This window comes from Prionailurus bengalensis, chromosome B3, assembly GCF_016509475.1.
Source record: "Prionailurus bengalensis isolate Pbe53 chromosome B3, Fcat_Pben_1.1_paternal_pri, whole genome shotgun sequence".
Taxonomy (NCBI): domain Eukaryota; kingdom Metazoa; phylum Chordata; class Mammalia; order Carnivora; family Felidae; genus Prionailurus; species Prionailurus bengalensis.
In genome coordinates, this window is record NC_057355.1 from 134,091,710 (window position 1) to 134,106,113 (window position 14,404).

The following is a 14,404-nucleotide window of genomic DNA, read 5'->3' on the forward strand; positions in this document are numbered from 1 at the left end:
GTTGAAAATACGTAGTAAGACTATTTAGAAATACAAATACTGCCAAAGCATGCAGGATCCTTGCCTCAGACCCTGTTTTCTCACGCACTACTCCACTGATTCAGATCCCTTGCATCGGGTATTATTGCCTTCAAGATGTATTTTAGGTTTGAGTACTCCAGCATCAATGTCCGGGTTTGTAAATACTTTGAGTTTATTAGTCTAGAGTTGCCTTCAATTCATTTGCCGAACTATTCTCATTACAGATTGCTTGGCTGAATTACCCATAACTCCATTCCTTTTCTTTCCCTGCCTAGTTTAACTACTGCTTTGATGTGGACTGGCTCGTAAAACAGTACCCACCACAGTTCAGGTGAGTACCACAATATGACTGATAAAATCGTAACTGTAATGGGACATTAAAACACAAGATGAGCATTTCTCAAGCAACTGCTGTTCATCTTAGAGTATCTTTTGAAACTATTAAGCATACAAAATCAGAGTTACGTAGGGAAAACAGCATTTGTTGAGCTCTTCTGACTAATCACATGCATTCCTAATACAAATTTTTGCATTTGTCTTGTTGTGTCCAGAAGGACAAATGCCAACCTAAATAAGAGAACTTTGACATTAGTGTGAAGGAAAAGATCATTGCGACCTGCTTTCTAGACTTGGAAACATGCCATGCTGCACTTAGCACAGCAGTGTTCAAAGAATCTTTGCTTTGCAAATGATGATTCCTGTAGTTGAGCTAATGAAGGGAGTCTTAGAACCTTCCTTTATCCAGATTATGGAAGTGATGGATTTTTCAGTGTTGTTCACGGTTCCTTAGCCTGGTATTAGTGCAAACAAAATAAAGATAGCATCACACAGTGACCTGCCACCTGTCTTGTTTCTGACATTCACCTAGCAGAGTCCCATAGCAGCAGGTGGAATGGAGGAATGTAGGAATTTGCCTACAGGAAAATGACTGTAAGGGTCCTCAAAGTCCTTGGTGCATTTAGGACATTAGATTCTGGAGACTGCTAGTAATAGTAGATATTACTATTTCCCAAGCTGCTTGGACCATCAAAAGCTTGTATTTGACCTGTGACACAAAGAATTAGTTTTAGCTGGATGTAACAGAAAAGCAAAAATAACTGTGGCTTAAATGAGAGGAAATAACTTCTCCAGCCTAACAAGTCTAGATGGTAGACATTCGTGGTCTGGATTGGGGGCTGCCGTGGCTCTCAGGGACTTAGCCACCCATTCTGTCTTTCTGTCCCACCATCCTGGTGCATGTCTTCAGATGCCTTCATGGTCCAGGATGGCACCCAGAGCTCCAGGTCACCGGTCTGTGTTCCAAGTGGCAGGAAGGAAAAAGGACAAAAGGGCCACATCCCAGCTCTGCTCCCTCTGAGCAGCCTCCTAGAAGTCCCACACAACACTTAAATTTCATTGAGCTGCACTTGGTCACAAGATGATGCCTTGTTTTCACTGAAACATAACCACCTCTTAATGAGTCTGCATCATGCTGTGGGCCTGGCCTTGTTCACTGTTGTATCTCCCGGGACTAGGATAGTACCTAGTACACAGGAGTTGAGTAAATATAAGTCTAATGAGGAAATGCTCTTTGACTTGGTCCAAAGGAAGGGAAAGAAAAGAACATCATACGAGATAACAATAATTGTTTATCTTTTAATCTGTCTAAGCCTGAACCCATGAATACAGAGCAAACTGTGTTATTTTGGACCAAAGATGATAATTAGGAATTTTCTGGAGTCACAACATCTCTGGGTCACAACAGAGTTTCGGGATCAGGCCACATGACCCCATTGTAAAGGTAACTGGTTAGTGAAGATTAACTCATTAGTAGTACTCTGTTAGATCCGTACTCAGCTATCACTAAGGCCAGAAACACGTGTGGTAAGGAAACTAGCATTCCTTAACTGGCCAAGAGTCCAGCTTTAGAAAAGATGTATTCTAAATATTTCTGATCTCCTTTCAGGAAGAAACCAATCCTGCTTGTGCATGGAGATAAACGAGAAGCCAAGGCTCACTTACATGCCCAGGCCAAGCCTTATGAAAACATTTCCCTCTGCCAGGTGAGCTACTTCTGTTTGCAATCATGCTTACTCTGTTAGAAGGACATGTAGACATTGAGTCTGTCCACCCATCTAAGGGCAAGAATCTTTTCTCCATCATCAACGGATACTTGTCTAGCCTTGGCTTAAAGGCTTCTTGGGATAACCTGTCTTGTGTGTGGGTAGCCCTGTGTTGGAAGGGTATTTCTTTATGTTGACCTGGTATCTCAGTATTAGGTTCTCCAGAGGAACAGAACCCATAGGGTATGTTTGTGCAGAAAGACTTATTTTAGAAGAACTGGCTCGCATGATTGTGGGGCCTGGCAAGCCCAAATCTTGTAAGGGTAAGCCTGCAGGCTGGAGACTGAGAAAAGTAGATGCCACAGCTTAAGTCCAAAGACAGTCTGGAGACTGAATTCTCTCTGCCTTGAGGGAGTTGGTCCTTCACTTAGGCCTTCAACGGACTGGTTGAGGTCCCAAACAAAGAGTAATCTATTGCATTTGGGTCTATTAACTTAAATGTTAACCTCATCTAGGGGCGCCTGGGTGGCTCAGTTAGTTGAGTGTCTGACTTTGGCTCAGGTCATGATCTCGCAGTTTGTGAGTTAGAGCCTCACTTTGGGCTCTGTGCCAACAGCCCTGAGCCTGGAACCTGCTTCGGATTCTGTCTCTCTCTCTCTCACGCGCTATCTGCCTCTCCCCCACTTGCACTCTGTCTCTCTCTCACAAAAACTTCAAAATATTAAAGCTGTTAACCTCATCTAAAATACCTTCATGGCAACATGTGACCAAATGTGTGGGTATTGTGACCTAGCCAAGTTGACACAGAAAATTTAATCCTCAGCATTTCCTTTTACTTTTTATACGTGGGTCCTGACTTCCCATCTCTGGAGCCACATAAAAGAAATCTTCTTGCAGAGGTGACTGATGTTTGTATTTAAAGTTCTCCATTGTACCTTAGTTTTCTCTCAGGTTCAAGCATTCTTTAGTTGTAACAATCCCAATCTTTCCCCAACCTGCTGGTACTCCTGTTTGCATCTAGTTTGCCAGTGTCCTCGAACCTGACCAGGTTATCTGGATGCAATTCAGTGGCTGTTGTTTTCTGTGAGTGCAACTTGAAACTTTTTATTTTGACGACTTATCTGACTGGTATTAGCTGCTGCTGACAGTTGACCTGTAGTCCTCTCAAATTTTCCACCTGAATTGCATCCAAGGTCTATACTGGACAGATGAACAAATTAAGCCTGTTAAAAAACTAGCTGTGTGAGTCGTGATGGAAATGATCCAAACTTAATGAGGGGACACTAAGTGGTCTTGTAACAGGTGTATCTGTTTGGTTTGCTGGAACCAAAGCAAAGCAGAAAAGGCCAAAAAGTTGGCCAGGTTCTTGATACAGTTCCTTAATTCTGTCCTAAAGCTTTTCAGCCAGTACGTAAAAATATAATGTAAGTCTTGGACTTTGATCATAACTGGTTGCTTTTGATGCCATGCCTGAAAGAATATTACGTGTGGCACTTCATGCAAGAAGCAGGCAAACTGGGGAGAGAGAAGCAAGCATTTTTCATAGTAGGATTTCCTTCTTGTGGAAATAGTGGTTCTGAAGTGGCTGGTGTGATGTTGACCTTTGCTATTCAGGAGGCTCATCAGTCCGTTTGTGAACAGCCGTGATAAGACCCTCCCATAAGCCCCTTTGTCTCCCTGCCATGGTAAAATTGCCTCAAGATTTCTGCTCTTGGAGTGCACTGACCAGAGTGAACTACATAGAACCTATTTTTTTTCCCATTTTCTTTCCAGTGTCTTTTCTCCCGTCCGTATAAAATGTAAGAGTTCCAATTCCTTTTAATGTTTCAACTACAAAATGTTACCTGTGCATATGTGGTTATTTTTAAACACTGAAAGTGAGAAATCTCAATCTGATCAATCTGGAACCTGTCTCAGATTTTTCCTGTGATATAACCCGCAGTACTTTCTACAGTTGGAATTTTAAAACCGGCATTCCTTTACCCGATGTGTTTGTGGCTCACCTTCTACATAGATAAGCCTCTGCTATGAAGTTGCGTAAAATCCCATTGTTGTGCTTATGCTTCCAAAACAAGAAGAGGTTAAACTGCAGTAGGATAGTTCTCATCAGATTAATAGTGGACAGAAAATAACAAAGGAATCCTAAAAACCAGTGATGAAATCAGTGGACATAGAAAGTGTTTTTCACTCTGTCCCAAAAAAATAAATAAACGTTGAAAAAAAAAAATTAAAAAAAAAAAAAAAACAAAACCCAAAAAACCCCGTTCATGCTCTCTCTCTGTCCCAAAAAAAATAAATGTTGAAAAAAAAAATTAAAAAAAAAAAACAAAACCCGTTCATGCTCTCTCTCTGTCCCCAAAAAATAAATAAGCGTTGAAAAAAAAAATTAAAAAAAAAAAAGTGTTTTTCAAATACGAGGTACCTAATCACGAAAGTTCAGGTGTGGGGCATGTCTGGTGGCGTGTACCAGGCCGGCCACTAGAGGGCATGACGACCCACTGTGTTCTTTACCTCTTGCAAAGAGCTGTTCAGAAGGTCCCACCCAGCTCTAGTCTGAAGTGTAGGATTGTGGCCCCATCATAACTTGTTAAAATACCGTTATACCTTGTCTATAAGATGAATTCTTGGCTATTTTGTTTTTTTGGCAACATAGTGTCATTTGATGAAATGGAGGCATGCCAGGCACAGAATCAACAGATACTCACATTTTGCATATGTGGGGCCTGGGCCAGAGGTTGAGGCCTTATGGTGGTCAAGGTCATATTGCCTGGGTTCTATCCCAGTTCTCCACCTACTGTCATGGAGTCCATCACTTAACCTCTTCAAGCCTAACTTGTTCATCTTTAGGATGGATTGCTAATAGTCTTCTTTACTAGGTTGTTGAGCCAAGGATTTGGTGCATTTGCCCCATTAACTATTACCTGTTGAAATTATCATCCATGTGCTTGTACTGAAATTTTGCCAGAGAGGCAACAACTTACAGCAAAACTAAACTCAAAAGCCAAGTCTCCCGACCATTGCTCTTTCTGAGCTAATCATCAGTTTACAGAGAAGCAGTCCTCAATCTAATTTTGTATTTTTAAAGACCTATTGTTTTCCCTGTCATCTTTGGCAGACCACACAAATGGGTTCTGGTCTGTGAGCATCCCTAAACACGGAGTTTAAAAGTGTACGGAGCGGGGCCACCTGTCTGAGCAACCCCAAGACAGGCTGTGTCCTACTCACTTGTGTGTTCCTCAAGATTTCTGCCTCCAGTAAACAGGTCCACACATCTGCCCTATTGGGGTGGAGGGCTTGATTTTAATAGTATTTTCTTCCATTTGTAGAGTGCTTCCCCCATTCAGGCCCTCTCTTCCAGGCACTTCATGTTATTGTCATTTACTCCTAAAATTCTGAATCCCCTAACAGTACCCTTATTTTAAAGAGGAGAAGAAAGTCTTAAAAGATGAGGCTTAGAGATTAAGTCTTGCAAAGTTGTGAAGATGCAATCTGTGTCCCACCTGCATTCCTCACTGTTGGGGCCTTTCTTTTTAACTCTTTCATGGCCTACATCTCGGGGCATATTCTGCTTAACTAAGGTCTTGCTATACTGGGTGTTAAAATGTTTTAAATTTAAATTTAATACCCCTATTTGTGAAGGTACCATTTTGTAATAGGAAAATTGTTACCTCTTTTCAGCACTTGCTATGTTACCAATAGAAGACAACTTTTAACATGATAATGTGTGCTGCTACCACATGAGTTCTTTTAAATATACTCTGGAAACTATGATAACTTTAATTTCTGTATAAACCAGATATGTAATTGTAAAACTTTGCATAGGTTCTCGTTTGTTTTGTTTTGCCTGTTTTTTTGTTTGTTTTGTTTTTTGTTTTCAACTAAAGAAATCAGGCTTCTTGTTTCTGATTATTGTAATTAAAAATGTGGTATGTATCAGGGCAGGTGGGTGGCTCAGTGAAAGTGTCTGATTTGGGCTCAGGTCATGATCTCATTGGTCATGAGTTCAAGCCCTGCGTTGGGTTCTGTGCTGACAGTATGGAACTTGCTTGGGATTCCCTGCCTCCCTCCCTCCCCCTCTCTCCCCCCATCTCTTGTGCATTCATGCTCTGTCTCAAAATACTTTATTAAAATGCAGTATGTATAAAATCATTCTGGCTAACTTTAATGAGCCTCACTGGATAGGATTATTCAAAGTTGTATTGTCAATCCAGGGCCTTTCCACTAGAGGGCAGTAAAAACAAAGTTGTCCTGAATCTTTTCTAACTTAATTTCCAATAGATAGAGATATTGAGTTTATTAAAAGTGACTCAACTTCTTTTTTTTATCCTAGGCAAAGTTGGATATTGCATTTGGAACACACCACACGTAAGCAAATTTTTTTTGAAATGGGGAGGGTATGATTTGAGTAGAGCAAAGGATGCTTTTCTAAAAGTGCCCTTAAAGGAACTTAGGGCTGACAGTTTTGCCAGGGGGGAAAAAAGCTATCAATAAGAAAGTAGAGACTGGAACTGTTCACTGTCTCAAGACAAAGTCCTTGGATTCTGGCTCTCAACATGAAAGTCTGAATCCATGATGCAGTCTCTGCTTTCTTTCTGTTTAGGGCATTTCTTACAGCCAACTGGGGGTTGGGGAATAGATTATGGTTGTGTGGTCCGTGGTTATGGATGACTGTACGTGTCAGTCATGTTCCTGTGGATTTCACAACTTAAAAAAGGTCTGGTGATTGCTTAAGATGCTGAGTTGCATTCAATAGAATATAGTTAGGTCAGCTGTGATGTAAAGAAAAACTATTCTACAAAGTTGACGGGAGAAGCTGATGCCGTCTCTGCTCAAGCACTATCAGAAACTTGTTTTGGAATAATTTTGAGACTTTATAAACTAGACAAGAAAAACTTCTGTTACTTCCTACCTGACATAATGTGTCTAATGATCAGTTTGACTCCTGTTTTGCTGAGACTTTTTACATATTCTATAAATAAAAAGATATGGTTGTCCCTGTTTGTATAAATCACATTTTGCTAGAAAGCGTTTTCAAAAGAACAGGACAGAGCCGCCTCTTCTAGACCAGCAGTGGAAATGGGTTGGTGTTGCAGATGTATTCCTTCAGGTGTCAGTCTCTAGGGCAGCAAGCAATCTCCTAAGAGGAATTAGCCCTCAGTCTTGGTATGACCATTGTTTTCTTGATGTTATGGTGACTTGAAATAAGGATGTCTGTTCACCATTCTTTGGCAAAATACAGTTTGAAGCATACAATCTATCTTAAAATGGAACCATAGCAGGAAGAATGGAGCCATTTTTTAAGAGGATACATATCGGCCCTACATTATCTGCTCTTAGATGCCCTTGGATAAATGTTATTTACCAACTATCCCTAATCAGTAGCCTCTAACAGGACAGGGTTTGAGGATTATTGTGAACTTAAGCATTTAGCTCAGGTATAAATTTACTCATATAGCATCCTGTGAGCTCAGTGCTAATTTCAGCAAAAAATAGACAATAGCCTTGAATAGACTGAAGAGGCATCTTAGGCTCCCCACCCTGCATCACGAGAGACCCAAGTGGTGGATGGCAGTTGTCACCTGTCATGGGTAGACAATTCTACCAGTAATGGATTGTGCCAAATGGATCCTAGTCCATTGCCCTTAGCTGGAACCCTAGCATTAAATACGGATTCTAAATTACTGTTACTCACTCGGGCCCTGGACGTGATTTTTAGTGATTTAGTGATCTTTAGTGCCAGCTTTCTGCCCTGGCCACATGTTCTCTGCCAGCAGTTGGCATTTCATGGGCATCATCACAATGCACCTGCACGCTGAAGAGGCGGGGAGCCTGCGAATTCCATCTTCCTTTCTTTTCTTTCCTTTTTTTTTTTTTTTGTAAGTTTGAGAGAGTGAGCAGGGGAGAGGCAGAGGAGAATCCCAGGCAGGCTCCAAGCTGGCAGCTTAACTGACGAAGCCACCCAGGTGTCCCAAATCCATTTTAAGTTTTAATTCTCATTTGTTCACTGCTAAAATTGACCTCATTTTTTTCTTTGGTCTTTTCCTTCCTCATCCCTCCCCCCCCCCCCCACCCCGCTACACACATACACACTTAGCAGGTTACACTCCACAGAGTTGCTCACTTGGAGTTGTAAATGCCTAGAGAAGTAATGACAGCAGAGCCCTTCCCAGACACATGGTCTGTGTAGTTTATATTAAGATGCCAGTATCTCTAGGAGATTAAAATTGTCTTTTTTTTTTTTTTTTTTTAACTCAGGTCTTAGTGACTTTCAGTGGCTCATTTAAAAAATTCTAAAGAGGGGTGCCAGGGTTGCCCAGTCAGTGAAGCATGTGACTCTTGATCTTGGCTAAGGCTGTGATCTCACCATTCATGAATTAAGCCCTGCATCGGGCTCTGCCCTCCTGGCGCAGAGTCTGCTCCGGATTCTGTGTCTCCTCCTTTCTGCCCCTTATCTGCTTGTGTGTTCACTTTGTCTTTCAAAATGAATAAACTTTAAGAAAAAGTTTTTCAGGCATTCATTAAATACCTGTTATACTGAAATATGGTTCTCATGTCTTGGGACTTAATAGTTCTTGCAGCTCGTAGTGTTTTGGTGAGAGGGGCAAACCTAGAATTTAGAAATAGAGGAAACCTTCTGGCTTGTGTGGTGCTGGGTATAAAGTGCCTCCCCAACTTGACAGTGTGTGGCTACCACAGTAAACAGGAAATAGTCTTTGAGATGACATTCACTTCAGCAAGCATGCATTGACCATGTACTGTGCACAAGGCATCTGGAGAGGATCACAATGTAGCCCCTGTCGTAGTCCTGTTAGTTATAATAAACATGCTTGCTCCAGGTTTCTGTAGGATGCCACGCAGTCCCAGGGCCTGTCACCCAGTGCTTTAGAATTCGGAAGTTTTCAATGTCCCCCAGAGCTGGGAGGAAAAATGCCGCTGGCCCTGAGAATCCATAGCAGGGAAGGAGGGCAGCCAAAGCAGCTGGCCAGTGAATGTCTCCACCTAACTGGGAGCCAGTGGCAGATTGTGGGGTGGGCAGGGCACCTCTCTGCTGGCAGCTGTAGCCAGGCCTCCCAGCACACGTGACTTCCTGCTTCATCTTGCCTAGACCACACTGTCCCAGCCAGCCGTCCGTTCACACACCGGTTGTGTGAAGGATCTGTGGCCCGTTCTTCCCTATTGAAGCCGCACCCAGTGAGATGATCCAGGCACAGGGGATCCAGACAGGCTCTTAGGACTCATTGGGGAACCTTGATCATTCCCATTACCTTCTAGCCATAGACTGTGCGGTTGCAAGCGGAGACTGCAAGAGCCTCCAGGACGGGTGTGAGGACTGTGCTGTGGAGCCTCTGGAAGGCCTGGCACACGGGCTCTGCGTAGCTCTGTCTCGCCCCTTTACAGGAACGGTTTCAGATTGGGGAACTGTCCCTTTTGCTTCCCCCCACAACTTACCAGATAGTATGTAGGTCAGCATTTCTCCAAGGGTGCTCTCATTTCTTCTACCTTATCCATTTTCGTGATTTTATTAGTTTATGCCATTTTGTCTGAGGAGCATCTGGGTCCCCTCAGATTAGTTCAGGATTCTGTTGGGTGGGATTCACTGACAGCAGTACATGATTTTCCTGATAATTGATGCCTTGATTAATGGAAATATTTGTGAAACTTCCATCTTGAATTCATAACTGGTCGTCGTCTTAATTACAGTCAGCTGCTAACTTGGCAACTGTGTATGTAAATCTGCCCAGATTTCGGGGAGCACGTTTCATAAATGGAGGAAAGATTTGTTCAGCAGCTGTCAGTTCTCCAGCTTTGCATTAACTTACTGTTTGCTGGCTTGGGTTAAATTCTCATTTTGCCCAGAGCTATGTATCTCCTCTTTTCTTTGCCATACCTTCTTATGCTGACCCTATCCTGTCCAAGTATTCACGTTATTTGGAGAGAACCAGTGGTCCATTTTGCCCCCATGCCTGAACTGACATCGGTAGGTATTGAGTAGCATTTTGGCCCCAATGCATAGAAGGTGGAGCTACTGCCTTGAGGAGTCTCTAGTTATATTGAGAGAACTTAGGTTCCTGAAATAATTAGGAAACCATTGGGAAGCCAGGAACCCTCCTGAAGTAGTAGTAGATGACATAATAAAGCAACGAAGGAGTTGTGGAAATACACTTGTGGGAGAGTTGGTTTCAAGAATGCATGTTAGTTACATTTTCTTCTCGCAACAACACCACAGCAAGGAAGGGGTTGATCCTTCACTTTGTAAGTGAAAAACTGAGGTACACTGAATGATTTCCTAGGGTCATACAGTCTCCAACTGATGAATGGAGCTAAAGTCTCCCAGTTTCAAATAGAAAGCGGTTTGTTTCCTGTTCCTTCTCTTGCTGGAATTAAGAGAACTCTGATGACTGGAGGCCTGGGGAAGGAAGGCCTGCGGCAAAGGGAGGACTCACCTGGGTCTGACTTGAGTAAATGAAGAACAGGAAAGCCTTATTTCAGGCTAGACACATTGGTGGAGAAGTGTGGCGTCTGTGGAGTGTGAGAAAATGTCAGTCCTAGGACAGTGAAGCATTTGAAGTCCATCCCACATTGGAAAAGACTATGTACATTTCAGTCTATTACACATGTCCATACTCCTGTGCTGAAACAAGAGTTACTTAAATATCTACGGTGTATTTTAGAATTTCTAACTTGATTACCATTTCTTAAAAAATGCTAGCCATGATGTAGTGGGAGATGGTGACCATACTTTGAAAACCACCGGACAACAAGATTCCCATCGTCCCAGATAGTAGCAGATAATGCTAAATAGATAAAGGGCCAGACTGGAGGGGCAGGGCTCAAAGTCTCAGGCTTGGCCATGTGGGTGGGACATAGCAAAGGTTCACTTCTCAATACTCAGAGCATTTTGGAAGGTGGTTTTCTACCCATCACTTAAGTAGACTTGGATTTTAATGTGTAGAAGAAATGAAGATTATAAGTGTTAGAAGCTTGAGTAATAGAAGAGTTTAAAAATTCCTTTAGCCATGATATTTGCACTGAAAAATAGTACGTGTTTTGAAAGTAGCGTTAATGCCTTTGTTCTCTTCTGTTTTTAAAGGAAAATGATGTTACTGCTGTACGAAGAAGGCCTCCGGGTTGTCATACATACCTCTAACCTCATCCATGCTGACTGGCATCAGAAGACTCAGGGGTTTGTGGGCTTCTGTTTACTTCACGGCAGTGGCTGTGGGTGGCATTCACTTTATTCTGCTGTTGTGTTTAACGAAAAAAACAAAAAAACACCCACACATGTGGCATAAAAAAGAGACCTACACAGAAATAGTATTTTACTACCTCCCCTCAGCTCCACTCTCTTGAGGTAACGGGTGTTAACAGTTTAGTACATACACATCCATGACGAATATATATGTAAATGTACTTTTAAATGGGATTACACACTCAACAGCCAAGCACAGGGAGCAAGCCTGTGCCAAGGATCTGAGGCAGTAAAGACGGTATAAAATGGAAGGTCTGAACCCATTATTTTTCTGGTGAGACCTATCAGTAACTTCCTTGGTCTCCATTAACCCTTTTCCCTACTTGTACTCTGGCTTGTCATTTCCCAAATGGTATTGAAGGGAAACTTCATGGTTAATCATATGCTGAAAACTTCTCCTCATCCCCAGTTTATTTTTCCATAAAAGAAAGCTAAATTGATATCTTTTTAGAGCCTTTAATAGGTTCATATAGTTGTGAATCTCCAAGAGGAAAAACTGACTTTTTTGTTGTTCTTTGGTTTTTGTGTTTTTGTTACCAACTCTGTCCTTGGTATACTCAGGCTAGATCTGGTCTTTTGAGTTCTTTTTAAAAGAGGAGCTTGGGTTTTTTTCTGTTACCTAGTAACTTGCCCAAATCAAGTTCTAACTATTCTCCCTCTTGGTAAACTCTTGATTGTGGCTGGCTTTGATTTCCATTTGTTTATGTCATTTTGTACATCTCTGCTTTCTCTGGGGTTAGAAGAAAGTCCAGGATTCATCTGGCCTTTTCCAGGGTCTGCGTGTCCTTCACTCTCCTCCTCTGCCTTCTTGTCCTCCCTGTCACCGCCCAGGCTGGGCTAGAGCTCTTAGCTCTGGCAGAGCCCAAGTCACACCGTAGGTTGAACTGAAATACAGGACCTTCCAGCCTTCATCCTATGGGTTTGCTTCAACCCCAGTGCCATGTAGAACAATGGTACCCTCTCTCCCTTCACTGCCTTCAAGTTGGAAAGACAGGCTTTTCCCTGAGCCCGACATCCCTAGTTCTCTCTCTTTGCTCTTTCCCCGCCAAGGCAAGTGGCTTAGAGCCCCATCACCAGTGCCTGATAGTTCTCTTGTAAGCGTGTTCTAATTTCTGAGTGTCCCACTTAATTGCATCTTGAGAAGCATATTTTAATTCCAACTGGTTCAGGGTGGAGGGCATCCCCATGGTCTGTAAAAGCCTCAGCCACTGGGTTTGAGGTCAACTATGCCTTTGCCACTCCTAGAGCTTCTGAGCTGCTGGGTTGGGTTTTTGAACCCATGAGTCATACGGAGTTTGTGAAGTTGGCCTGTGTGGCTCAAATAATCCTACCTGTGGCCTCCAGCTTATTTTGGAGTGAGAAGTTTGAGCCATGTTCTTTAGGTCTCTCCAGGATGGCTGCTCTGGGGAAATGGATTAAGGGTAAGGATTTGGGTATTCGGATTTTTTTCCTTTAAAATTTTTTGGGGGCACCTGGGTGGCTCAGTAGGTTGAGTGTCTGACTCTGCTCAGGTTGTGATCTCACAGTTTGTGGGTTCGAGCCCCACATTGGGCTCTGTCCTAACAGCTCAGAGCCTGGAGCCTGCTTCAGATCCTGTGTCTCTCCAAAATATTGGATATATAGAGGATTCCCTCTCTAAAAATAAACATTAAAGACAATAAAATTTTCTCTAAAAAAATAGTTTTATTTTCATTTAACTTTTTAAATTGACCAGGTAATAGTTTCTATTGTTTAAAACTTAAAGTACCAAGGATATGAAATCTTTCAACTTCCCTCTGCCCACCACCTCTGAGTAGGGTAATGTTACCTCATGTTTAGTCTAGGTTCTGGTCTCTCAAACTTGCTTTTTTGTGTTGTGGGTTGTAATTTTTGTAAGACATTTAAAAGCAGTCCTTTTGTGTAACCTTCATGATGGTTCTAGTAACACTCTGCTGAGCCTTTTCTGCTTCACAGGTGTTCCAACCACCCTTTCAGCTGCTGCTTGTCTGCCTGTTAATTTCTCCCATTTAAAATTATTTGGTCATAATGATTTCACATCTTACTTGGTAAAGTGCTAAAAACACTTTGCATCTCAGTATCCTGGGTTAGTAAGTTGTCATCTGTCAAGTTCCTCATCCACCCAGACACCAGAGAGTGAACCTCTAATCTGGGAGGAGCCCACCAGGTTGTGGGCTCTGAATTGCTGTTTGTGACGGAGAGACTTCTTCATCCAGCCCAGTGGGCTCATTTTACACAGAGGCAGGTGCTCCCGGAAGGCCTTGGCCTGACCCCAAATGACCCAGATCTGGCCCCAGAACCTGGGCTACAGTCCTTGTCACACGTGTTACCCCTTGTACAAGGGGTCTTCTTGAGGTGGGAAGGGAAGGTATGACCTGCTACCCTGCCAGAAACACATGCAGAGTTCAGAAGACATGCAGCCAGGGTCCTTGCGGTTCTGGATGCTTCCTGCCCTGGGGCCTTCGTCTCGCCGGTCTCCTTTGAGGGCTGCCGGTGAAAGCAATCGGGTAGTTTCTCTTTGGGCTTAATGGGATAATGGATTAAATATGGCTCAGTGGGATAGCTGCTAGAGGGGAAAAGCAGGGACAGCAGATAGATCCTCAGTACTTGGGTAAGCCTGACGTTGGTCATAACCTCCGGTGTGAAGCACACGTGTCCTGTGAGGCAGGACGGCTGACGTGGTTTTGCAGTTGAAACTGAGCACAAGAGGTTTAAAGCCATACTTGTCTGTGATCTGTCCTGGAGCACTTCACAGAAGGGTGGGGTTTAGATACGCTTTTTCCCACTTGTGGGTGTAATATAAGTTTGGGAGAAGGGCATTGTTTTCCTTTTGAAGAGAATTGATGAAAGATGTGTTTAATATTTTGCTCACTAGATAATTTGAAAGTCTGAGGTCCGTGTAAACGTAGTATCGTTAAATGTGGTGTCACTCCTTCCAGACACCAGGAGAGTACAGGATATGAAAATATCTCCCAACTGCTGTAGCATATACATCATGAAAAGGAGTTTCCTTACTAAAATCGGATTTGTATACACATTTTTCTTCGTGTAGATGACTTTTCCGTTTGGCTGAAGAGCTGCATTGGTGTAGCTT

General features: G+C 42.7%; 1 protein-coding gene across 4 annotated transcripts in view; it reads left to right on the top strand.

Annotated features, from left to right (window-relative positions):
- The window catches only part of TDP1 (tyrosyl-DNA phosphodiesterase 1), a 94,443-nt gene that overhangs the window by 9,849 nt on the left and 70,190 nt on the right, over positions 1-14,404 (top strand). For all 4 annotated transcript variants that reach the window (XM_043556822.1, XM_043556823.1, XM_043556825.1 and 1 more), the window contains 4 exons: positions 297-352; positions 1,967-2,063; positions 6,394-6,428; positions 11,155-11,247. In XM_043556822.1, the coding sequence (XP_043412757.1) occupies positions 297-352; positions 1,967-2,063; positions 6,394-6,428; positions 11,155-11,247 (281 nt within the window). The remainder of the gene's footprint in view (positions 1-296; positions 353-1,966; positions 2,064-6,393; positions 6,429-11,154; positions 11,248-14,404) is intronic.